Below are 27714 nucleotides of genomic sequence, written 5' to 3' on the forward strand. Positions count from 1 at the left end.
GCACCCCCCCCCCCAGCCAGAGACAACGGAAGCGCGTCCCATCTCCGAAAATCATCCTTCATTTGGTCCACCAGCCAGGCCAGATTCAATTTATGCAGCCGGTCCCATTCCCGCACCACTTCGATGCCTAAGTACATAAAGCTTCCCTTTACTAACCTAAACGGCAGCTCTCCCAGTCGCCTCTCCTGTCCCCTCGCCTGGACTTCAAACGTCTCACTCTTTCCCATATTAAGCTTATACCCCGAAAACCGGCCAAATTATCCTAGAGTCCTCATGATTTCTTCCATCCCCTCTATTGGGTCCAAAATGTACAGAAGCAGGCCATCCGCATAGACCGAAACCCTGTGCACCAACCCCCCTGGACCAGTCCTCTCCAGCCCCTCGAGGCTCTCAGAACAATTGCTAACGGCTCTACAACCAGCGCAAACAACAGTGGGGAGAGGCGGCATCCCTGCTCATCCCCCGGTGCAGTCTAAAATAGTCCGATGTTGTCATATTCGTCCGTACGCTTGCCACAGGAGCCTGATACAGTAACCTGTTCCAGTCAATAAAGCCCCATCCGAACCGTCCCACTACCTCCCACAGATAGTCCCATTCTACCCGATCAAAAGCCTTTTCTGCATCCATTACGATCACTACCTCCACTTCCCTACCTTTCGGGGGGCAACATGATCACATTTAACAGCCTTCTTACATTGGCCACCAACTGCCTGCCCTTAACAATCCCCGTCTGGTCCTCCCCAATGACTTCCGGAACACAATCCTCGATCCTGGATGACAAGATTTTGTCCAGCAACTTGGCATCTACATTCAATAGGGAGATCGGCCTGCAGGACTCACACAGCTCCGGGTTCTTGTCCTGCTTAAGAATCAGCGAAACCGTTGCCTGTGACATCATCGGGGGCAGCACCCCTCTTTCCCTTTCCTCATGGGACATCCTCATCAACACCAGCCCCGTGAGTTTTCATAAATGAACACCTTACTGATCTGTACAGCAGAACAGCTGTACAGAAAATGTTTCTAGTTTACTCTCCGATGGAAAGCTTCACTGGTTCAGTGAGCAAAATGAGACGGTCACATGCAGTATCTCCCCGTACGGTCTGGTATATGCTGTCAGACGGGAGTCTCCTCCAAAGCGCAGAAAGTTGGAGATTTGTCCCTTTCACGTACACTGTCCCTCTTCACCACTGCATGGCAGTCACAGGCAGGAACGACTCCCCATCCTCGTGAGCCCAACTTCAATTCCAGTGTCCTCGCTGTAGTTCAGCCACGTTAAACTAACTTGTGAATCACCAACCTGGGACATTCTTTGTCTCCATTATGTAATATCACATTTTGCTCGGCATTTATCCTCTGACCTGTAATGGGTTACTCATAGGCGACACAATTAAACAAATGGAAGAATGCATTACTTGCGTGAAAGGGCAACATGAATTATATAAAGTGCATTGTAGAGATGAAGCAATTCCTCAAAATAGCGTAGTACCAAGGCTGTGTTATGGAGTGCCAGGATCATGATTGTAGATGCTGATCTCGGGCGTGCCTTCCAGAGGAACTTAGGTAGATACACCATAATGTGACCGCAAAGGAAAAATGAAGGCTAAGTCAAAGTACTTTGTTCTGATACACCTGGTTTTTTTACAATGTGCATTGATATAGACTAGCACCAGGCCATTCAAGTGTCTTCTTTTCTAGGGATGATGAGTAACAAGGTGTAATAAATATCACAAATTGAGAATTAGATTATAATTTTTTAGATACTACTTTATTAAACAAAAAACAGTATTCGCTCCGACTTACAGTACACTTGCTAAGTTTTGTCCGTGCCATCAAATTTCTTGTCTGACCCACCACTGTTCCATCCTAGAGAATCCCAAATTGACAATAAGGATCTCTTAGCCTTAAAATAATAATAATATTAATAATCTTTATTAGTGTCACCAGTAGGCTTATATTAACAGTGCAATGAAGTTACTGTGAAACGCCCCTAGTCTCCTCACTTCGGAGTCTGTTCGGGTACACTGAGGTAGAATTCAGAGTGTCCAATTCACCTAACAGCATGTCTATCGGAACTTGTGGGAGGAAACCGGAGCACTCGGAGGAAGCCCACGCAGACAGGGGGTGAACGTGCAGGCTCCGCACAGACAGTGACCCAAACTGGAAATCGAACATGGATCCCTGGCCCTGTGAAGCAACAGTGCTAATCGCTGTGCTACCGTGCCGCCCATATGTAGCACTATGTTGGTGCTCGGTGGGATTGTTCAGTGTTAGGGGTAATCTAGTGTTGATGATCTGTTTATTTCCTCCTCGGTATCCTGCCCTGCCCTATTTTAAATGCATTGATTCCTTCCTGCAGTAAAGTTACCCTCATCTGTCCAGCTTCAGTGTGTGAACTTTGACAGTGACATGTGGTAGGTCCTTTGACCACAGGAATAGGTGCAGGTGGGCAATGAAAGCAGCGCTGGATCAGATCTGCACGCATGCACTTGCAATATGGGTCCCTGGGTAGAACATTGCTTGATTTCTCCTTCTTAAGCTAAGGTCGTTGAAGTGACCTGTACCACTCTGACTGGGGATTGTACTTGCGATCTTTCCGGTCTGTATGTCTGCTATACACTGGCTAACCTCAATGAATCATCGGGGAGCCTTTTTTATGTACTTACATAATTACTTCATGGAGTCACGGATAAAAGCCTCTTGCTAGTCTCTGTGGAGCAACAGTGTCACGAAATGTTAAGGTAGACTATATAATCTATTTACCCTGAAGGAAGGAAAATGGTGTGGAAGAGGAAACAGTGATAAGAAAAAATAAAAAGTACATCCAATTCAACCGTTCAATCCCAGGTTTACTGAATGTCAGATCGGCAGATCAATGTTGAGTCTTCATTTCAGATTGTTTTTAATTTTGTTAAACCTCATAGCACAGGTAGACAGCAACAATAATAACATTTAAATCGCTGAGCTTTATAAAAGGACATTTTTTAAAATCGTGGCTAGAAATGCAATTCAAAGATTTGGTTAATCCAAACAATACAAGTTTTATTTTGTATGGGGAGGAAATGTTGCTGCGGTATTCGTCTTACATTGAAATTCTCTCAGCCATAATGATGATCAATTAATAATTAAGGTGTTCTGCAAGATGTTTGTTACATTGACACTAACCGAGGCAATTATTCAAGGGCGTATTTGCCCAGAGGATTAGGAGTGCATTTCAGATGCCCACTGGCACCTTCAGTGTGATTCCGATTTTCCTCAAGATTCCTAAAGTTAAGGATACCATTAAGCGTTTCTGTGTATCCACTGGTCTTTTATGACAGGCTCCGAGGGTGAAACTATGGGCAAAAATGTACCTTTTTTTGACCATGTATCAAGTCAGGCAGGAATAGCGATGTGTAACCCACCAGCTGCTGGCTTTTCCTGCCATGTTTTTTGACACATTGTCCAAGAGAGTCCTGGAGGCAGGTCCCATGACGAAACATTGGTGGGATGGGCTCTGAATTAGCCCCCCCACCAGCAACCTCGGCCTCTCTTTTTAAACGGCGCCTCATTCTAAAAGCAATAAAAAAATTTAAAGAAATACAAATGCCCGTCCCACCCAAGGACTCAGGGACCATACCCCAATGGACTCAGGAACAGCCCCCTCCTCACCCTTCCCATGGACTCTGGTCTCCATCCTCCATGGACACGGGAGTCTCCTTCCCCAATGGAACCTCCACCCCCCCCTCCCTGGGAACCCCTTTCACCCAAAACATCCCCAATAGAAGCCCCCCTAGCAGTGCCAGAGGACAGTGCCTGGGTACTGCTGGGGACAGTGCCAACTTATTGTCAGGCTTGACCCTCTTCCCCCTCGGGGCTATGCACCCCCAGCGAGGACCATTCGGCAGACGCATTTTGCCAGACCTGTTGTAAGCGCTGCCAATGTAACAACAGGCCGGCAGGGAGGGAAATCCTTAAATGGGGAGATAATTCCGTGGGGAAGCCCACCGATGATATTTAAATATATGCACATGAGGTTCCCGACCTTACATGGTGGGAACCCCATTACGCCATTGGCAGGGAGGGTGGGGGACAATGTCAATGGTAAATCCCAACCCTTCCCCCATGTATTAACATTTTCCTCCATGTCTTGTCACAAGCAATGATGGTTTGAAGTTCAGCTGCACAATGCCAATGCCATTTGGGAACATCTTTTAGCCCACTCTTATTTGAAATTATGCCATTTCTACCAATTATTTATTGGCAGAAATGACTGACGACATCTACACAGCGATTCTGGTGCGAAGGAACTCGGTTTTGCGCATTTCGTGTCAACACATTTGTTTTGCACTAAACTGAGGTTGAGTGAAAATTCCACTGAGTAAAGGGACAAAAGACTGAAATGAGGAACTTGGTGGCATCTGTCACAGAAAACGATACCTCATCAAGTTAGAAAAGGGCGCTGTGGCTCATTATTAGTGCTGCAGCAAACTCACTGTGGGCATTATTAGAACTAAATTGTGACTTTGAGTCCATTGCCACAGTATTGCAGCTGGAGATTTATTTTAATAGGCACCAGTGGGAAAATAACGTGGACTAGAGATGTATAGGGTTTAACAAAGTGTCTTCTTGTCCCTATATTTCTTTGTAATATCCCTCACTGGAGAGGAAATTATCCTCCTCTATATTTATGGTTCGGCTTAATTATTTTCCTTTTGATCTTCAGACGTCAGAGCAGAACAAATTTATTTAGTGGCATAGCACAATGCCATTAATGTATTTCAGACCGTCAATGGCCTGGATAAATGATGGAGCCTCTGGAGGAACTCGTGGTCAATGAGTGTGAAACTAGGATTTAATATATTTTTATCCCCTTAATGATGAAGGGATTGAATAAGTGGTGCACATTGTGCTTTACGCTGCATTGTATTGTTTTGTTTGTAACTACTGGCTAGGGTTTTACAGCAGCAAGTAATTGCATTGTGTGCGTTTTCATTATGGGAAAGTTGGATTTGTGCCTATACAATAGATTACTGCGTTCAACAGAGAGGTCACCCCATAATGCCAGTGACCCTGAAAAATTAATAAAGAGGGTTGCCATATTTGTGATTTACTCTGATGTAGTTGTGTACATAATGAAGACTTAAGGACCTGCCACAAATAGGAACCACACTCTTGTGGCTGTTTGGTCACAAGTAAATGATTTAAAAAGCTGGCGTTGACCTTCTGTTGACTTTTAGCTGCAGCCTGATTCAAATCCATGTAATTATTTGTAGTGATACAAGAAGGTTATTTAAGGTTGCTGCTGTCCCAAATAAATTCACATTACTTTTACGAGGTCACACGAAGAATACAAGCGACAAACCGCTGTGGCTTTACAGTGATAGAACACTAGAAATATATGTTGTTTATGTTACTTCCCAATTGCTTGTTACACTGAGTGAGATCTGAGGCTCGGCTTGTGTTTTCAATAACTATAGAAGCATAGAATTCCTACAGTGCAGAAGGAGGCCATTCAGCCCATCGAGTCTGCGCCGACCTTCTGAAAGAGTCTCCTACGAGCTCCATCCCCGTATCCCAACCTGCACATCTTTGGACACTTAGGGGCAATTTGTCATGGCCAATCCACCTAACCTGCATATCTTTGGACTGTGGGAGGAAACTGGAGCACCCCGAAAAAGTGCAAACTCCACACAGTCACTCAAGGCCGGAAATTAACTTGGGTCGCTGACACTGAGGCCAAAATACCACTGGTGCTGCAAAATAACCAATGTCGTTCAGTTTCCAATAATACACCTGAATAACCATGATGACATATACTTTCCTCTGTTTAAGAAAGTATATTTTACCAAACAGTCCAGCATTCAGAATGACCAATCAACAAATATTTTCAACTTTTCTTTTACATACCGGGAAAATATGTTCTATCTTTTAGCACTGGAAATATTGACCAGATAGGTATATATCATCCCTATCTAAGTGCAGCTGTAATTCAATAGTTGACAGTGTTTTGGCTCTTTTGCTGATATAACCATGGGCTGGAGAATTATTGGGCAGATGGTCTGACAATCAAAGATGTCCCCAAAACTTGTCATATTATAAATAACAGTATTCATAACACTTAAAAAAAAATTCTCACTGTCGATTGCTTAGAATCAAACCTCACTACATTTTGCACATAATCTAGATTATCCTGGACTGCGAGATTCCATTTTCACATGGCACATCCCCTTCAGATAAACAAGTTCAATTCAGTCTAAACAGGCAGCAGCAACACTTCCACATCAATTCAACTCGGAGCTGTTCTGAGAGCCTCTTGAATGTCCGGAACTGTGAAAGGCATCGCGCTGCTTTTTAATCACCTATACCTCGTTTTAAAATACAGAAATGTAAATACAAAAATGTGTAATGGAACTTGGGGGCGAAAAGTGCTGTGAAGTAAAAATGCTCTAGAGTTAGCCTTGAGGGTGATTACCCAGGGCGTCATCGAGAATAGCAGGCATCAGAAATAATATTGTCTTTCTCTTTTTCTCCTTCAATCCAGTCAGTTGATCCCGGTCAGCAGTTTACATGGGAACATTCAAACATGGAAGTCAACAAACCAAAGAATAGATATGCAAATGTAATTGCATACGACCATTCACGGGTTCTCCTATCTGCAATTGATGGTAAGTGAAGGCTGTTAAAAAAGCACCCTTGTGGAAATCTGAGCTCAGCATCTCCTGGTTAATAGGCAACACTTTCAAATTAATAAAGCCCACCCCTGGCTTCATCCTTTGGGAATGACCCTGGCGATCTCAATCTTGCGTGTGTCCGTCCGTCCCCCGCCCCCCCCCCCCCCCCCCCCCCCCCCAACAGAATGTTAAAATCTGACAATTCAAAGAATTTGTGAAATTTCAGCTCTGGTTTGCCTGGTCATTTAAGGCAACCCTGCACCCCACATTGTTCTGGGGTCTTGGACTACAATGACAGAATAAGGTTGTCAGATTACTGACAGTCTACTTGTAAAAGGTGAGAAGGTTACAACATTTGAACTTACCTGAGAGATGCACAGGGTTGTACCTAGAAATACCTGAATGGGTGGCTGTCCGTTCTCAAATACATTTTGTTAAAAAAAAAAATTGATTGAGAACTGTTCATTTTGTGATCAGCAGGTAATAGGGAAATTGTTTTTGCACTTGGCTGACCTGATGGCACAGTGCGTTGGAAACTGGTGAGATTCTGAAAACGTGGACTTAACATATTCAGACACTGGGTACAGCATTTAATGATCACTTAAGATACTCATCATTCCCTCTTCAGTATTCAACCAGCAGCAATTGGGGACCACGCCATTTGGGCAAACTACCGCATAAAACCTAATGGACAAGCCTGGTGGAAGAAAGTCCCTCATTATTGGTGCCATGTTCCCAGCGGTTCAACAGAGGTTCCTGCTGGCGGCAAGGGAGGCACCCACAGGAAGAGACCTTGCCCCTGCGCCAAAGAATCGCTTCCCTCCCCATTGACCTTCACTCCGAGGCTCCATCAAAAATCATCATCCTTGGGCCTACTGCAATACCGGTAGTGGCCATGACCCCTAGTGGTGCTGACAGTATTGGCGAGTCGCCCACTGACAGTACTGGCGAGTCGCCCGCTGACAGTACTGGCGAGTCGCCAGCCCTCCATGGCTGGAAGCTCTTTGAGGCAGGACATCCGGACTGCAGAAAAAATTCCCCCTGCAGATGCCTGGGACCCCAACTTATTGGATTTAATCCCGATGGGGAGCCCTGGAATGGTAGAGGCGATGTTGCCATGCGTAGCCCCCCCTCCCCCTTCCGTTGTACAATTAAATCCTGCCCTGGGAAGTAAGGAGCAGAGTTCAAACTTTTCCCCATGGAGAAGACAAATCGGAGGGAAGGCGATTAATCACTGCACTCCAACAGTATTTTGCGGCCAATCATGTCAACCCACTCAGCTGCACTTAAGTTTTGGCAAACAGAGCCAGTGGAGGATAAAATATCTTCAGACAACAAAAGTAAACAACTATAAGTAAAATGGAGTGAGCACTTTACACTACATTATAAAATATAATATAAATACATTGGGATGACGAAGCAGTTAGGCTGTATATGTACAATTGCATTGCAGGTTGCGTACACACTGTATGATCAGAAAGTATGTACAATATTTATGCATAGTGTGTATAATTAAACATAGCCCTTTCCCAACATTATATTTGAAAGTACATGGAAGCAAAACTAGGGCATATTAAGACAGTTTAGAAGTACCTTTTTAAATAATCTGTCTATATGTACAAATATAATATCTGCATAAAATTAATTTGGTGCACATGGATAGAAGCTTTAGAGATTTAGGGAGACTTTTTTATATTCACAAATGGACGATTATAACGGAAAACCAGAACATGCTGGAAAGGCACCAAGTCCATCAATGTCAGAAAAGGAAAAAGATGTTTAACATTTTGGTTCATACCCTTCATCAGAGCCTTGTTTGCAGTTTTCCTTTTGCAGAGTGTGCATATATAATTCGAGTTTTGATTAGTTATTGTTTAAAAATGGTACCATTGAATTCAATAACATTGTATTCTGTTCAACGCAACCAGAATTAATTATTATAAATTTAACATTTCGGGTACGTGTTGCAAATAACTGTTTAATTGCACATTCTCAAGTCATTGTTATTCTGCAAACATTTACAATAAACAAGACATTCCATTATTGGTACTGAAATGAACTGAAATTGTAATTATATTTGAATTGATTAATCCCTTACATCTCATCCGTGTGCTAAACAGAATGTTCATCACTCTGACAGCCTGAAACAATGTACCTGGACAACCAGAGGAGAAATCCTTGTCAGTTAAGCATGCTCATTAAAATTTAAAATAATAAATATATTTGGAAGAACTAGATATATTGTACCTGATTTGGGTTAGAATTACCACAATATCTGGTGCAGTTGCAAAGAATAGACTTCACCCCGTTCCTTGCTCAAATGCAAAATTTGAATCAATCAATGTCTTACCTGTAGGAGACACATAAATTAAGACCTTTTAAAATTATGAGATTATCTTTTAAAATATTGATACCTCCACTCCTCATCCCCATGTTAGCCGATATTCTAAATGGTTCTCCCTCTTTTGGTGTTGTCCCTCTCTCATTGTGAATGCTGTCATCACCAATCAAGCACGGTGGCACAGTGGTTAGCACTGCTGCCTCAAGGCCCCGGGGACACAGGTCCAATCCCTGCCCTGTTTTACTGTCCGTCTGGTGTTTTCACATTCTCGCCGTGCCTGCGTGGGTCTCACCCCCCACAAACCCAAAGATGTGCAGGGTAGGTGGATTGCCCCTTATTGGGAAAAAAAAATGAATTGGATACTCTAAATGTATTTGTTTTTAAATCAACTCTCGACTCACTGCCCCTAGAAATTGCCATCCCATCTACAACCTCCCTTTTCTCTCCAAAGTCCTTAAACATATTGCCGCCTCCCAAATTCATTCTATCTTTTCCAAAACTCCAGGCTTTAGAGCCTCCAATCAGCACTCCTGCCCCTGCCACTGTTCTGCAACAGCTCATATCAAAAGTCAAAAATGGCAGTTTATGTGACTGTAACAGAGGTAAATTTCCTCCCATCTCCTTCTTTACCTGTCTGCAGTATTTGACACGATTGACCACACCAGCCTCAATCCAATGACTCTCCATTGTTGTCCAGCTGGATGGAACTGCTCTCGCCCAGTTCCATTCATATCTATCAGAGCGTAGCCAGAGAGTTACTTGCAATGGCTTCTCTTCCCGTTTCTACACCATTGACATAAACGTCCCTCAAGGATCTATCCTCGAGGTCCTCCTGTGTCTCATCGACATGATTTCCGTTAGTGCCATCGTCCCAAAGCACAGCCTTCGTTTTCACATGTTTGCTGATGAAATCCAGTTCTACCGCAGTGCCATCTCCCTCACCTCCATCACTATTGCTAAATTATCGGACTGCTTATCCAATGCCCAGTACAGAATGAAGAGAAATTTCCTCTAATTATCTATTAGGAAGACTCCCTGTCTCTGTCAGCCCCAGGACCCTCTGAGATATCTGCTCCTCATTTTCCTTCTTTAAGATTTTTATACGGTCATGAAGGAGTCGACACCGAATAGTTCAAAGAAACTTAGTTTATTTACACTCACCTGATGAAGGAGCTGCGCTCCGAAAGCTAGTGATTCCAAACAAACCTGTTGGACTTTAACCTGGTGTTGTAAGACTTCTTACTGTGCCCACCCCAGTCCAACACCGGCATTTCTACATCATAGTTTATTTACAATAACTATTACATATCCCAACTGGGTTTGCCTTACCAGTGTCCAACTAGCCAGCTTCACACACCCGACAACTAGATATTGTTTAGAGGTCCCCTGCCCCCTTAACAGGGGAGCTTGTATTCTGCAAGGTTCACATGGAAATTAATTGTTCCCACCCTATAAGGTACTTCTGGGCTATAGCAAAAATGTTCCTTGAAGCGTACCTCTTTGAACAAGTTTTCAGACATCTCACCTCAGGTCTCCTCATCTAGGTGGGTATCATTTTTATTTTCTAACATTCCTGTGAAGCATCTTGGGACATTTTATCATGTTAAAGGCACCAAATAAATAGAAGTAGTAGTTGTAGTATAAGTGTGAGTAGAGAAAGGCCGTTCCCTCTGTCCAGTATTGACATGTCATTGAGGAGAGAAGTGAAGAGAAATTCTGTCGTGACAAGTTATTAGGAAATGAAATGCAAAAGAATAGTTTTGACGGAGACCCGCCCACCTTTTCTGGGAAAAATACAAAAATAATTGAAAGTGAAGGAAATGCAAGGTAACGGGAGAGAGTGGAGGAGTAGGATAAATTTTAAATCGGATGGGGAAAAACCTGGCACAGATGCGATCAACTGATTTACTGCCTTCTGCACTGCAAACATTTGTGGTTTGACTTCCCTGTTCTTTTAATAGCAGCTTATTTCTTCTGACCAGTACCATGAAGCATAAATTAGATATGTATTCACAAATAGTTACACTTCTGCAATGATGTACTTTTGGAGACTTCTTTAGTAGAACAACAGGGTTTTATTTACAAGGCAGCGAGCTACATGAGCTGCATTCTAACAGCTAGTCCAAAGTACCTCTACCCTGGGACAACCTCTTCCCCGGAGAGATTCTACACGCTAGTCTTGATTGGTTGTTCAGCCCACGTGACCCTTACTCATTTATGTTTCTCTTAAAGGAACAATCACCACTTTCCTCCCCCTAGAACTCTTTTTTCCAGTCCTCATTAACCAATTTACTTAGTCTAATTCTGACTATACATTATATACGTAAGTTGGACAATCATAAATCAAATCTTTTGAAAGGGTTTTCTGTTTCCAGGAGAGCAGCATAATACTGTAGTCTGAGATTTTCCCATTGGATCTGTCTTTTGGCACAGGCAATTCATCACTATTTGCCTCCACGGAGGCACCAGTTTTGGCTATAACAGGTCAATCAGGTGCTCATGGGCTCAAAAACATTTCTTGATGGCAACACTAACTGCTGGAGCGGCTTCATAGATTATCATAGAATTTACAGTGCAGAAGGAGGCCATTCGGCCCATCGAGTCTGCACCAGCTCTTGGAACAAGCACCTACCCAAGGTCAACACCTCCACCCAACACTAAGGGCCATTTTGGATACTAAGGGCAATTTATCATTGCCAATCCACCTAACCTGCACATCTTTGGACTTTGGGAGGAAACCGGAGCACCCGGAGGAAACCCACACACACACGGGGAGGATGTGCAGACTCCGCACAGACAGTGACCCAAGCCGGAATCGAACCTGAGACCCTGGAGCTGTGAAGCAATTGTGCTATCCATAATGCTACCGTGCTGCCCTTGCTACTCCTCAAGTAGTCCATGTGTTCACGAATGATCTGTCCTTCCAAGTCTACTTGATATGAAAGGAGTTCGGCCTCAGAGAAAGTAATCCTTGAGATCCAACTTGATCCACTACCAAAGTTTCTCACATGTACAGCTTCAGCTACCCAAATAGCCGTGCTGCGGTATGCAGATTGTGGCTTGTTTTCTGACTCCCTTGGCTGGTCTCTACCTTCCCTGTTAAATTTGTAAACACAAGCCTCGGTCTCGTTCTGAGATGATGATTTGTTAGCAGTTCTGCTGGTGGAACTCCCTTTGTTGTAGGTGGAGTGGTATGGTAGCTTGGCAGCTAAGAAGGAATCGTGAAATGTTGGTCTCACAGGCTCCTCCCGACATTTTCTTTAGGCCAAACTTGAAAGTTTGGACCGCTATCTCAGCTAGTCCATTTGATGCTGGGTGGTAAGGCACAGTACTAATCTGTTTAATACCATTGAAACTGGTGAAGTTTGGAAATTCAGCACTTGTGAATACAGTTCCATTGTTCGATACCATGACTTCAATAATACGTGAGTTGAAACGCATTGGCATAATCTTTCAATGATGTTGGTGACTTTACCTCAAAAATATCCATCCATTTAGAGTGTGCATCAATCACGAGTAGAAACATTGCACCCAGGAATAGAGGTCAGGGAAAGGCCCAGGAAAAGTCAGGGAACCAAGAGGTGAAGTAATCAGTGGGAAGCATAGCTGCTTAGGAATACAAAAAAGCACGAAAAGACAAAACTCAGGAGAGGTTACGATAGTCCCCATCCCACAAAATATGACACAGTGTATGGAAAGGCTCAGTAAACCAAGGTCCACCATACTAAGAAAGCAAAAAGGGACGGTTAATAGAGAATTAAAGATGCTATATTTAAATGCGCGCAGTGTACGGAACAAGGTAGATGAGCTTGTGGCCCAGATTGTGACTGGCAGGTAATCACAGAGACATGGTTGCAGGGGGTTCAGGACTGGCATTTAAACATCCAGGGATTCACAACCGATCGAAAAGACAGAGAGATTGGCAGAGGGGGCGGGGTTGCCTTGTTAATTAGGAATGAAATTAAATCAATAGCACTAAACGACATAGGGTCAGATGATGTGGAATCTGTGTGGGTAGAGTTGAGGAAACACAAAGGCAAAAAAACCATAATGGGAGTTATGGACAGGCCTCCTAACAGTGGTCAGGACCGGGGGCACAAAATGCACCACGAAATAGAAAGTGCATGTCAGAAAGGCAAGGTCACAGTGATCATGGGGGACTTCAATATGCAGGTGGACTGGGTAAATAATGCTGCCAGTGGACCCAAGGAAAGGGAATTCATTGAATGTTTACAGGAGGGCTTTTTGGAACAGCTTGTGATGGAGCCCACGAGGGAACAGGCCATTCTGGACTTAGTGTTATGTAATGAGCCAGACTTGATTAAAGATCTTAAAGTAAGGGAGCACTTAGGAGGCAATGATCATAATATGGTCGAATTCAATCTCCAATTTGAAAGAAAGAAGGTAGAATCAGATGTAAAGGTGTTACAGTTAAATAAATGTAACTACAGGGGCATGAGGGAGGAACTGACGAAAATCGACTGGGAGCAGAGCCTAGTGGGAAAGACAGTAGAACAGCAATGGCAGGAGTTTCTGGGAGTAATTGAGGACACAGTACAGAGGTTCATCCCAAAGAAAAGAAAGGTTATCAGAGGGGGGATTGGGCAGCCATGGCTGACAAAGGAAGTTAGGGAATGCATCAAAGCAAAAGAGAAAGCCTGTAATGTGGCAAAGAGTAGTGGAAAGTCAGAAGATTGGGAAGGCTACAAAAACAAACAGAGAATAACAAAGAGAGAAATAAGGAAAGAGAGGATCAAATATGAAGGTAGGCTAGCCAGTAACATTAGGAATGATAGTAAAAGTTTCTTTAAATACATTAAAAACAAACGGGAGGCAAAAGTTGACATTGGGCCGCTCCAAAATGACGCTGGTAATCTGGTGATGGGAGACAAGGAAATAGCTGAGGAACGAAATAAGTACTTTGCGTCAGTCTTCACAGTAGAAGACATGAGTAATATCCCACCAATTCCGGAGAGTCAGGGGGCAGATTTGAATATGGTAGCCATCACAAAGGAGAAAGTGCTAGAGAAACTAAGAGATCTAAAAATTGATAAATCTCCAGGCCCAGATGGGCTACATCCTAGAGTTCTAAAGGAGATAGCTGAAGAAATAGTGGAGGTGTTAGTTATGATCTTTCAAAAGTCACTGGAGTCAGGGAAAGAGTCCCAGAGGATTGGAAAATCACTGTTGTAATCCCCCTGTTCAAGAAGGGAACAAGGAAAAAGATGGAAAATTATAGGCCAATTAGCCTAACCTCGGTTGTTGGCAAGATTCTAGAATCCATTGTTAAGGATGAGATTTCTAAATTCTTGGAAGTGCAGGGTCGGATTAGGACAAGTCAGCATGGATTTAGTAAGGGGAGGTCGTGCCTGACAAACCTGTTAGAGTTCTTTGAAGAGATAACAAATAGGTTAGACCAAGGAGAGCCAACGGATGTTATCTATCTTGACTTCCAAAAGGCCTTTGATAAGGTGCCTCACGGGAGACTGCTGAGTAAAATAAGGGCCCATGGTATTCGAGGCAAGATACTAACATGGATTGACGATTGGCTGTCAGGCAAAAGGCAGAGAGTTGGGATAAAAGGTTCTTTTTCGGAATGGCAACCGGTGACGAGTGGTGTCCCGCAGGGTTCAGTGTTGGGGCCACAGCTGTTCTCTTTATATATTAACGATCTAGATGACGGGACTGGGGGCATTCTGGCTAAGTTTGCCGATGATACAAAGATAGGTGGAGGGGCAGGTAGTATGGAGGAGGTGGGGAGGCTGCAGAAAGATTTAGACAGTTTAGGAGTGTGGTCCAAGAAATGGCTGATGAGATTCAACGTGGGCAAGTGCGAGGTCTTGCACTTTGGAAAAAAGAATAGAGGCATGGACTATTTTCTAAACGGTGACAAAATTCAAAATGCTGAAGTGCAAAGGGACTTGGGAGTCCTAGTCCAGGATTCTCTAAAGGTAAACTTGCAGGTTGAGTCCGTAATTAAGAAAGCAAATGCAGTGTTGTCATTCATCTCAAGAGGCTTGGAATATAAAAGCAGGGATGTACTTCTGAAGCTTTATAAAGCATTAGTTAGGCCCCATTTAGAATACTGTGAGCAATTTTGGGCCCCACACCTCAGGAAGGACATACTGGCACTGGAGCGGGTCCAGCGGAGATTCACATGGATGATCCCAGGAACGGTAGGCCTAACGTACGATGAACGTCTGAGGATCCTGGGATTATATTCATTGGAGTTTAGGAGGTTGAGGGGAGATCTAATAGAAACTTACAAGATAATGAATGGCCTAGATAGGGTGGATGTAGGGAAGTTGTTTCCATTAGCAGGGGAGACTAGGACCCGGGGGCACAGCCTGAGAATAAAAGGGAGTCACTTTAGAACAGAGATGAGGAGAAATTTCTTCAGCCAGAGAGTGGTGGGTCTGTGGAATTCATTGCCACAGAGGGCGGTGGAGGCCGGGACGTTGAGTGTCTTTAAGACAGAAGTTGATAAATTCTTGATTTCTCGAGGAATTAAGGGCTATGGAGAGAGAGCGGGTAAATGGAGTTGAAATCAGCCATGATTGAATGGTGGAGTGGACTCGATGGGCCGAATGGACTTACTTCCGCTCCTATGTCTTATGGTCTTATCAACATAATCAAAATGGATTCCTATCTTTAGCCGGCCAAGCCATTCCCAAGGGTGTAATGTGGCTGCAACCTTTTTGCAGTTGGCACTGTTGACAGTGCTTGACTAACGTTTCGATATCTGTATCAATGCCAGGCCACCACACAAGTCCTGGCAAGCATCCTCATCTTAGAGATGCCAGGATGAGCGCAGTATAATTCAGCTAGGAGCAGCTCTCTGCCTGGTACTGGAATGACTATTCTTGCTTCACAGAGTATGATGCCAATCTGATAACTCAATTCCTTTTTTGCAAGTAAAGATGGGTTTTATTTCCTCAGAAACTGGCTCATTGGCTGCCACCTCCCGACGAACCCTAGCATTTACCCTCTTCGGGCGAACTTTATTTTCTTCGGTCTGAGAAACCAAGCCATGTCACTGAGCCAGATATCTGAATTTGGGGGCTTCGAGTCCCTCCATGCTAAAAATATTGGTCTCCGGGCTACCAAGGAGGCAAAGGCCAAGTCGTCAACCTCTCTCACCCCCAGGACTCCCGGAGCTTCCGACACTCCGAAAATCGCCAGCTCCAGACTCTGCACCACCCTTGTTTTTAACACCGTGGACATGTGTGAATCCAGAGGAAATGGGCGAGGCGCTAAATGAATACTTTGCATCAGTATTCACCAAAGAGAAGGAATTGGTGGATGTTCAGTCTGGAGAAGGGTGTGTAGATAGCCTGGGTCACATTGTGATCCAAAAAGACGAGGTGTTGGGGCGTCTTGAAAAATATTAAGGTAGATACGTCCCCAGGCCCTGATGGGTTTTCCCCCAGAATACTGAAGGAGGCTGGAGAGGAAATTGCTGAGGCCTTGACAGAAATCTTAGGATCTTCACTGTCTTCAGGTGATGTCCCGGAGGACTGGAGAATAGCCAATGTTATTACTTTGTTTAAGAAGGGTAGCATGGGTAATCCAGGGAACTACAGATCGGTGAGCCTTGCATCAGTGGTAGGGAAATCACTGGAGAGAATTCTTCGAGACAGGATCTACTCCCATTTGAAAGCAAGCGGACGTATTAGTGAGAGGCAGCACGGTTTTGTGAAGGGGAGATCGTGTCTCACTAACTTGATAGAGTTTTTCGAGGAGGTCACAAAGATGATTGATGCAGGTAGGGCAGTGGATGTTGTCTATGTGGACTTCAGTAAGGTCTTTGTCAAGGTCCCTCATGCAGACTGCTACAAAAGGTGAAGTCACACGGGATCAGAGGTGAGCTGGCAAGATGGATACAGAACTGGCTAGGTCAGAGAAAGCAGAGAGTAGCAATGGAAGGGTGCTTTTCTGATTGGAGGGCTGTGACTAGTGGTGTTCCGCAGGGATCAGTGCTGGGACCTTTGCTGTTCGTGGTATATATAAATGATTTGGAGGAAAATGTAACTGGTCTGATTAGTAAGTTTGCGAACGACACAAAGGTTGGTGGAATTGCGGATAGCGATGAGGACTGTCAGATGATACAGTTGGATTTAGATTGTTTGGAGAGATGGCAGATGGAGGTTAATCCAGACAAATGTGAGGTAATACATTTTGGAAGGTCTAATACAGGTAGGGAATATACAGTGAATGGTAGAACCCTCAAGAGTATTGACAGTCAGAGAGATCTTGGTGTACAGGTCCACAGGTCACTGAAAGGGACAACACAGGTGGAGAAGGTAGTCAAGAAGGCATATGGCATGCTTGCCTTCATTGGACGGGGCATTGAGTAGGAAAATTGGCAAGTCATGTTGCAGCTGTACAGAAGCTTAGTTAGGCCACACTTGGAGTACATTGTACAATTCTGGTCGCCACACTACCAGAAGGATGTGGAGGCTTTAGAGAGGGTGCAGAAAAGATTTACCAGGATGCTGCCTGGTACTGAGGGCAGTAGCTCTGAGGAGAGGTTGAATAAACTTGGTTTGTTCTCACTGGAACGATGGAGGTTGAGGGGCGACCTGATAGAGGTCTACAAAATTATGAGGGGCATAGACAGAGTGGATAGTCAGAGACTTTTTCAGTGTAGAGGGATCAATTACTAGGGGGCATAGGTTTAAGGTGCGAGGGGCAAGGTTTAGAGGAGATGTACGAGGCAAGTTTTTTTACACAGAGGGTAGTGGGTGCCTGGAACTCGCTACCGGAGGAGGTGGTGGAAGCAGGGACGATAGTGACATTTAAAGGGCATCTTGACAAATACATGAATAGTATGGGAATAGCAGGCTACGGACCCCAGAAGTGGAGAAGATTTTAGTTTAGACGGGCAGCATGGTCGGCATGGGCTTGGAGGGCCGAAGGGCCTGTTCCTGTCCTGTACTTTTCTTTGTTCTTTTTGTTCATTGACATCTGTAAAACCCTACCCAAATCCCTTAAGCTTCAGACATGCCCAAAACATATGGACATGGTTTGCTGGCCCTCCCGCACATCTCGCACACCTGTCCTCTATCCCAAAAAACTTGTTCATCCGGACTACCGTCATGTGTGCCCGGTGAACAACCTTAAACTGAATCAGTCTGAGCCTGGCACATGATGAGGATGTGTTGACTCTGCTTTTTTAAAAAAATAATTTTTATTTTTACAAAATATTTCACAAAATATCAACAACAAAATGTAAAAGGAACCCAATAGAATTAAATACCAAACAAAACAAAACAACCCCATGCCCCCCTCCCCCCTATACATAAATAATAAATTAACACCCCGAAACACATAGCAAACATAGCAAATCAAATATATACACTCCTCAGATCCCCCAGTATAGACAAACCAAAAATAAAATAGAACACCCCCCCCCCCCCCCCGCCGCCCGGTTGCTGCTGCTGCTGACCATTGTCTACCGTTCTGCCAGGAAGTCCAAGAACGGTTGCCACCGCCTGAAAAATCCTTGCACCGATCCCCTTAAGGCAAATTTCACCCTCTCCAATTAAATAAACCCCGCCATATCGCTGATCCAGGATTCTACGCTTGGAGGCCTCGCATCTTTCCACTGAAAATGAATCCTTCGCCAGGCTACCAGGGACACAAAGGCCAGAATACCGGCCTCTTTCACCTCCTGCACTCCCGGCTCCCCTGCAACCCCAAATATTGCGAGACCCTAGCCCGGTTTGACCCTGGAACCTACCACCCTCGACACCGTCCTCGCTACGCCCTTCCAAAATTCCTCCAGCGCTGGGCATGCCCAGAACATATGGGTGTGGTTTGCTGAGCTCCCTGAGCACCTAACACACCTGTCCTCACCCCCAAAAAAACTACTCATCCTTGTCCCGGTCATGTGTGCCCTGTGCAGCACCTTAAACTGTATGAGGCTGAGCCTTGCGCACAAAGAGGAAGAGTTCACCCTCCCAAGGGCATCTGCCCACGTCCCCTCCTCGATCTCCTCCCCCAACTCCTCCTCCCACTCACCTTTCAGCTCCTCCAACGAGGCCTCCTCCTCCTCCTGCATCACCTGGCATGTTGCCGAGATCTTCCCCTCTCCAACCCACACCCCTGAGAGCACCCTGTCCTGTACTGTGTGTGACAGTAGCTGCAGGAATTCCACCACTTGCCGCCTGGCAAACGCCCTTACCTGTAGATACCTAAAGGTGTTTCCCGGGGGGGAGCCCGTACTTCTCTAGCTCACCCAGGCTTGCAAACTTCCCATCCACAAACAGGTCCCCCAACGTTCTTATCCCTGCCCTGTGCCACCCCGAAAACCCTCCATCTATTCCCCCTGGAACAAACCAGTGGTTCCCCCGTATCGGGGTCCACACCGGGGCCCCCATTTCCCCCCTGTGCCGCCTCCATTGCCCCCAAATTTTGAGGGGAGCCGCCACCACCGGGCTCGTGGTATACCTCCTTGGAGGGAGCGGCAGCGGCGTCGTTGCCAGCGCCTCCAGACTCGTACCCTCACAAGACGCCGTCTCCAGCATCTTCTATGCAGCCCCCTCCCCCTCCATCACCCACTTGCGCACCATCGCCGCATTGGCGGCCCAATAGTACCCACAGAGGTTGGGCAGTGCCAGCCCCCCCCCCCCCATCCCTACTCCGCTCCAGGAACACCCTTCTCAACCTCGGAGTCCCTCGCGCCCACACAAACCCCGTTATACTCCTGTTGACCCGCCTAAAGAAGGCCTTTGGGATAAGAATGGGGAGGCACTGGAACAGGAGCAAAAACCTTGGGAGCACTGTCATCTTGACTGACTGCACCCCACCCGCCAGGGACAGCGGCAACGCGTCCCACCTCTTAAACACCTCCTCCATTTGCTCCACCAGCCTCGTGAATTTAAGTTTATGCAGGGCCCCCCAGCTTCTGGCCACCTGGACCCCCAAATACCTGAAGCTCCTCTCCGCCCTTTTTAGTGGGAGCTTGCCAATCTCCCTCTAGTGGTCCCCTGGGTGAACCACGAACAACTCGCTCTTCCCCATTTGAGCTTGTACCCTGAGAAATCCCCGAACTCCCTTAGAATCCTCATTACCTCCGTCATTCCCCCCACCTGGTCCGCCACATACAGCAGCAAATCGTCCGCATAGAGCGCAACCCTATGCTCCTCCCCACCCCGCACCAACCCCCTCCAGTTCTTCGACTCCCTCAGTTCTATAGCCAGGGGTTCAATCGCCAGTGCGAAGAGCAGGGGGACAGGGGACACCCCTGCCTCGTCCCTCGATGCAACCGAAAGTACTCAGACCTCCTGTTGTTCGTGGCCACACTCTCCATCGGGACCTCGTACAACAGCCTAACCCACCTGACGAACCCCTCCCCAAACCCAAACCTCTTCAGCACCTCCCACAAGTACCCCCTCTCTACCCTATCAAAGTCCTTCTCAGCGTCCATCGCCACCACTATCTCCACCTCCCCCTCCCTCGCCGGCATCATAATAACATTCCGGAGCCTCTGCACATGCACGTTCAACTGCCTCCCCTTCACGAACCCCGTCTGGTCTTCGTGGATAACCTGCGGCACCCAATCGTCAATTCTCGTGGCTAAGACCTTCGCCAGCACCTTGGCATCTACATTTAACAACGAAATCGGCCTGTAAGACTCACACTTCAGGGGATCCTTGTCCCGCTTCAGGATCAAGGAGATCAGTGCCCGGGACATCGTCGGGGGCAAAGCCCCCCCGCCCCCCTTGCCTCATTGAAGGTCCTAACCAGCAACGGGCCCAACAGGTCCACATATTTTTTATAGAATTCGACCAGGAAACCATCCGGCCCTGGTGCGTTCCCCGCCTGCATGCTCCCTATCCCTGTGGCCAGCTCCTCCAGCCCAATCGGGGTCCCTAATCCCACCACCAGTCCCTCCTCCACCTTCAGGAACCTCAGTTGGTCCAGAAAGCGGCCCATCCCTCCCTCCTCCAGTGGGGGCTCGGACCGATACAGTTCCTCATAAAAGTCCCTGAAGACCCCATTGATGCCAACCCCACTCTCCCTCCCCTATCCTTAACTCCCCCGATCTCCCTACCTGCGTCCCGCTTCCGAAGCTGATGTGCCAGCATCCGACTTGCCTTTGCCCCATATTCATAAATCGCCCCCTGGGCCTTCTTCCTCAGCGCCTCCACCTTCCTGGTGGTCAACAGGTCGAATTCAGCCTGGAGGCTACGCCTCTCCCTCAACAGTCACTCCTCAAGCACCTCCGCGTACCTCCTGTCTACCCTCATCATTTCCCCGACCAGCCTCTCCCTCTCCCTCTGCTCTCTCCTCTCCTTGTGGGCCCTAATGGAGATCAGCTCTCCCCTAACCACCACCTTCAACCATCCCCACTCAGACCTCCACGTTATCGTTGGCCTCCAGGTATCTCTCTATGATTCCTGGGACCCGCTCGCTCACCTCCTCGTCCGCCAACAGCCCCACCTCCAAGCGCCACAACGGGCGCTGGTCCCTCTCCTCCCCCAGCTCTAGGTCTAACCAATGCGGGGCATGGGTCCGAAATGGCTATCACCGAGTACTCAGCATCCTCTACCATTGCAATCAGCGCCCTGCTCATAACAAAAAAGTCGATCCGGAAATAGGCCTTATGAACGTGCGAGAAGAAAGAAAATTCCCTCGCCCCCGGCCTTGCAAATCTCCAAGGGCCCACCCCTCCCATCTGGTCCATAAACCCCCTTAGCACTCTAGCTGCCGCCTACCTCCTACCCGTCCTTGACCTGGAGCGGTCCAGTGCCGGATCCAACACCGTGTTAAATATCCCCCCCCATTATCAGGCCCCCCACTTCCAAGTCTGGGATCCGACACAACATGCGCCGCATAAAACCCGCATCATCCCAGTTCGGGGTGTACACGTTGACCAGCACCACCCTCTCCCCTTGCAGCTTACCACTTACCATTACGTACCTGCCGCCATTGTCTGTCACAAGTGAGTTCTCCCAGTGAGCCAGAGAGAAGACAGCCAGAGTGAGACAGCAAAGAGTGAGTTTGGGAATTTGAATCTAGGTGGGAATTGAATTGAATTGAATTGAATCAGTAAGGCAGCTCCTTTTAAATTTCAAGAGTTTAAATTAATTTAAATTAAGCTAGTATTGTGCAGTGTAGGTTAACAAGGGCTGCCCCACCCACTCACATAACTGGTTGGCAGTTAAGTGTCAGTCACTTTAATCTACTTTGCTCTAAAAGCAGGTGGGGGAGGGGAGTCAATTCAGGACAGTTTAAAAAGAGCCACTTGTAAACTCTCTCCCAGTGAGCCAGGGAGAAGACAGCCGGAGTGTTCTCCCAGTGAGCCAGAAAAGACACAGCCAGAGTGAGACAGCAAAGAGTGAGTTTGGGAATTTGAATCTAGGGGGGAATTCAAAGCTGGGTGGGGAGGAAGTGCTTTTTGTGACTGGTAAGTTGTTTTTCTGTTTCTTTTCATTGGTATATTTATTTATTTTTTTCTTCGTTGTTTATTGATTTTATTTACATTTTTGGGGGGGAAATTGTAATTGTTGAAGATAACCGAAGGTTTAAGACATGGCAGGAGATCTCAGACCCATGTCATGCTCGTCGTGTGTGATGTGGGAGCTCAGGGACACTTCCACTGTCCCTGGCTCCTTCACGTGCAAGAAGTGTGTCCAGTTGCAGCTCCTGTTAGACCGCATAACGGCTCTGGAGCTGCGGATGGACTCACTTTGGAGCATCCGCGATGCTGAGGACGTCGTGGATAGCATGTTTAGCGAGTTGGTCACACCGCAGGTGAAAGATACTGAGGGAGATAGTAAATGGGTGACCAAAAGACAGAGCAAGAGTAGGAAGGCAGTGCAGGTGTCCTCTGCGATCATCTCCCTGCAAAACAGATATACCGCTTTGGATACTGTTGAGGGAGATGGCTCTCCAGGGGAAGGCAGCAGCAGCCAGGTTCATGGCACCGTGGCTGGCTCTGCTGCGCAGCTGGGCAGGAAGAAGAATGGAAGAGCTATAGTGATAGGGGACTCAATTGTAAGGGGAATAGACAGGCGGTTCTGCGGACGCAATCGAGACTCCAGGATGGTATGTTGCCTCCCTGGTGCAAGGGTCAAGGATGTCTCGGAGCGGCTGCAGGACATTCTGGGGGGGGAGGGTGAACAGCCAGCTGTCGTGGTGCACATAGGCACCAACGATATAGGTAAAAAACGGGACGAGGTCCTACAAGCTGAATTTAGGGAGCTAGGAGTTAAACTAAAAAGTAGGACCTCAAAGGTAGTAACCTCAGCATTGCTACCAGTGCCACGAGCTAGTCAGAGTAGGAATGTCAGGATAGAGAGGATGAATACGTGGCTCGAGAGATGGTGCAAGAGGGAGGGATTCAAATTCCTGGGACATTGGAACCGGTTCTGGGGGAGGTGGGACCAGTACAAACCGGACGGTCTGCACCTGTGCAGGACTGGAACCGATGTCCTAGGGGGGGTGTTTGCTAGAGCTGTTGGGGAGAGTTTAAACTAATGTGGCAGGGGGATGGGAACCGATGCAGGACGTTGGAAGGTAGTAAAACAGGGACAGAAATAAAAGGCAGTAAGGGGGAAAGTGTAAGGCAGAGAAGCCAGAGTCAAAAATCAAAAAGGGCGACAGTACAAGGTACAGTGACTGAGGGGAGCTCAGTGAATAGGACCAGGAATACTAAAAGAAATAAAACGGTAAGTGAAAACATTAATGGTAAGCGACGCGGCAGGTTGTTACAGGAAGATATGGGTTCGACGACAAGGAAAATTAAGAGAAAGGTTAAGAGGAAATATAACTTAGGAGAGGTGTTAAGATTCAGAACAGAGGTAAAAAAAACAACAGAAGTGTACTTTACCTGAATGCTCGTAGTATTCGGAATAAGGTAAATGAGTTGATGGCACAAATCATTGTGAATGACTATGATTTAGTGGCCATTACTGAAACATGGTTAAAGGATGGTCACGACTGGGAGTTAAATATCTGAGGGTATCAAACTTTTCGGAAAGACATAGTGGATGGCAAGGGAGGTGGTGTAGCTCTGTTATTTAAGGATGACATCCGGGCAACAGTAAGGGATGACATCGGTGCTATGGAGGATAAGGTTGAATCCATTTGGGTGGAAATCAGGAATAGTAAGGCGAAAAAGTCACTGATAGGAGTAATCTATAGGCCACCAAATAGTAACATTATGGTGGGGCAGGCAATAAACAAAGAAATAACAGATGCATGTAGAAATGGTACAACAGTTATCATGGGGGATTTTAATCTACATGTTGATCGGTTTAACCAGGTCGGTCAAGGCAGCCTTGAGGAGGAGTTTATAGAATGTATCCGCGATAGTTTCCTAGAACAGTATGTAATGGAACCTACGAGGGAACAAGCGGTCCTAGATCTGGTCCTGTGTAATGAGACAGGATTGATTCAGGATCTCATAGTTAGGGATCCTCTCGGAAGGAGCGATCACAATATGGCAGAATTTAAAATACAGATGGAGGGTGAGAAGGTAAAATCAAGCACTAGTGTTTTGTGCTTAAACAAAGGAGATTACAATGGGATGAGAGAAGAACTAGCTAAGGTAGACTGGGAGCAAAGACTTTATAGTGAAACAGTTGAGGAACAGTGGAGAACCTTCCAAGTGATTTTTCACAGTGCTCAGCAAAGGTTTATACCAACAAAAAGGAAGGACGGTAAAAAGAGGGAAAATCTAAGAAAATAAGGGAGAGTATCAAATTGAAGGAAAAAACATACAAAGTAGCAAAGATCAGTGGGAGACTAGAGGACTGGGAAATCTTTAGGGGGCAACAGAAAGCTACTAAAAAAGCTATAAAGAAGAGTAAAATAGATTATGAGAGTAAACTTGCTCAGAATATAAAAACAGACAGTAAAAGTTTCTACAAATACATAAAACAAAAAAGAGTGGCTAAGGTAAATATTGGTCCTTTAGAGGATGAGAAGGGAGATTTAATAATGGGAGATGAGGAAATGGCTGAGGAACTGAACAGGTTTTTTGGGTTGGTTTTCACAGTGGAATATACAAATAACATGCCAGTGACTGATGGAAATCAGGCTATGACAGGTGAGGACCTTGAGAGGATTGTTATCACCAAGGAGGTAGTGATGGGCAAGCTAATGGGGCTAAAGGTAGACAAGTCTCCTGGACCTGTTGGAATGCATCCCAGAGTGCTAAAAGAGATGGCTAGGGAAATTGCAAATGCACTAGTGATAATTTACCAAAATTCACTAGACTCTGGGGTGGTCCCGGCGGATTGGAAATTAGCAAACGTGACACCACTGTTTAAAAAAGGAGGTAGGCAGAAAGCGGGTAATAATAGGCCAGTGAGCTTAACTTCAGTAGTAGGGAAGATGCTGGAATCTATCATCAAGGAAGAAATAGCGAGGCATCTGGATGGAAATTGTCCCATTGGACAGACGCAGCATGGGTTCATAAAGGGCAGGTCGTGCCTAACTAAGTTAGTGGAATTTTTTGAGGACATTACCAGTGCGGTAGATAACGGGGAGCCAATGGATGTGGTATATCTGGATTTCCAGAAAGCCTTTGACAATTGCCACACAAAAGGTTGTTGCATAAGATAAAGATGCATGGCATTAAGGGGAAAGTAGTAGCATGGATAGAGGATTGGTTAATTAATAGAAAGCAAAGAGTGGGGATTAATGGGTGTTTCTCTGGTTGGCAATCAGTAGCTAGTGGTGTCCCTCAGGGATCAGTGTTGCTCCCACAACTGTTCACAATTTACATAGATGATTTGGAGTTGGGGACCAAGGGCAATGTGTCCAAGTTTGCAGACGACACTAAGATAAGTGGTAAAGCAAAAGGTGCCGAGGATACTGGAAGTCTGCAGAGGGATTTGGATAGGCTAAGTGAATGGGCTAGGGTCTGGCAGATGGAATTCAATGTTGACAGATGTGAGGTTATCCATTTTGGTAGGAATAACAGCAAAAGGGATTATTATTTAAATGATAAAATATTAAAACATGCTGCTGTGCAGAGAGACCTGGGTGTGCTAGTGCATGAGTCGCAAAAAGTTGGTTTACAGGTGCAACAGGTGATTAAGAAGGCGAATGGAATTTTGTCCTTCATTGCTAGAGGGATGGAGTTTAAGACTAGGGAGGTTCTGCTGCAATTGTATAAGGTGTTAGTGAGGCCACACCTGGAGTATTGTGTTAGTTTTGGTCTCATTACTTGAGAAAGGACGTACTGGCACTGGAGGGTGTGCAGAGGAGATTCACTAGGTTAATCCCAGAGCTGAAGGGGTTGGATTACGAGGAGAGGTTGTGTAGACTGGGACTGTACGCGTTGCAATTTAGAAGGATGATGGGGGGATCTTATAGAAACATATAAGATTATGAAGGGAATAGATGGGATAGATGCGGGCAGGTTGTTTCCACTGTCAGGTGAAAGCAGAACTAGGGGGCATAGCCTCAAAATAAGGGGAAGTAGATTTAGGACTGAGTTTCGGAGGAACTTCTTCACCCAAAGGGTTGTGAATCTATGGAATTCCTTGCCCAGTGAAGCACTGGAGGCTCCTTCATTTAATGTATTTAAGATAAAGATAGATAGTTTTTGAAGAATAAAGGATTAAGGGTTATGGTGTTCGGGCCGGAAAGTGGAGCTGAGTCCACAAAAGATCAGCCATGATCTCATTGAATGGTGGACCAGGCTCGAGGGGCCAGATGGCCTACTCCTGCTCCTAGTTCTTATGTTCTTAATGCTCGACGTCTCAAACGACACCCTCTTTCTCACCAAGATCGCCACCCCACGGTTTTTGGCATCCAGCCCCGAATGAAACACCTGACCTACCCACCCCTTCCTCAATCTTACCTGGTCTGCCACCTTCAGGTGTGTCTCCTGGAGCATGACCACATCCGCCTTCAGCCCCTTCAGGTGCGCGAACACCCGGGCCCGCTTTCTCGGCCCGTTCAGTCCCCTTACGTTCCAGGTTATCGGCCGGATCAGGGGCTACCCGCCCCCTACCCCACTGACTAGCATAACCCCTCCTCGGCCAGCCACGCGCCCGCACCCCACGCCCGGCCCGTTCCCCATGGCGGCAGACCCCCGTCCCAACCCCCTCTACTCGCTCCAGCTCTCCCTTGACCATACCAGCAGCAACCCGGTTTCTCCCCCCCCCCCCCCACCCCCCCAGCTAGAACCCCCCCCAGCTGCATTGCTCCCCCCATTGCACTCCCGCAAGTCAGCTGACTCCTGCTGACCCCGGTCACTCCCGCCTCTCCTTCGACTCCTCCCATTGTGGGACTTCCCCTCCCCCTCCATTACCCACCAGCAGGCTGTCTGCCTCCCCCTTCCATCCCAAGCGCAGGGGAAAAAAAGCACTTCCCCGCCCCGGCCCCGCCCCCTCCAGCGCGGGAAAAAGCCCGCGCTTTCTACCTGCCCAGCCCCGCCTCCTCTGGCGTAGGTCCTTTTACAGGCCCAGCCCCCTCACCCCTGACTCGGGCCTCCCCCTCCCCCACGGGGCCCCATCCCCCCTACCGGCCATCCATCCCCTACTCCGTTTACTTGCCCCCCTCCAAGAGGCCACCCGACAGACCCAACCAAAACAGTGCCCAACCCACCCTAACCACCCACACCGAATCAAAAAGAAACAAGAACAAAGAACCACCCCTCAAAATGTAACACAACAACAGCAATCCCCGACCATTCCCACGCCCCAACCCCCCATCCCGACCCTCAGTTTGTGTCCAGCTTCTCGGCCTGAACAAAGG

At 46.6% G+C, this 27714-nt stretch overlaps 1 protein-coding gene across 27 annotated transcripts in view; it reads left to right on the top strand.

The window, feature by feature from the left end:
• LOC140429768 (receptor-type tyrosine-protein phosphatase delta-like) overlaps positions 1 to 27714 on the top strand; it is a 3491723-nt gene that overhangs the window by 3393224 nt on the left and 70785 nt on the right. For all 27 annotated transcript variants that reach the window (XM_072517184.1, XM_072517188.1, XM_072517191.1 and 24 more), the window contains one exon: positions 6521 to 6644. In XM_072517184.1, the coding sequence (XP_072373285.1) occupies positions 6521 to 6644 (124 nt within the window). The remainder of the gene's footprint in view (positions 1 to 6520; positions 6645 to 27714) is intronic.

The sequence above is a fragment of the Scyliorhinus torazame genome, chromosome 9 (assembly GCF_047496885.1).
Source record: "Scyliorhinus torazame isolate Kashiwa2021f chromosome 9, sScyTor2.1, whole genome shotgun sequence".
Classification (NCBI taxonomy): Eukaryota; Metazoa; Chordata; class Chondrichthyes; order Carcharhiniformes; family Scyliorhinidae; genus Scyliorhinus; species Scyliorhinus torazame.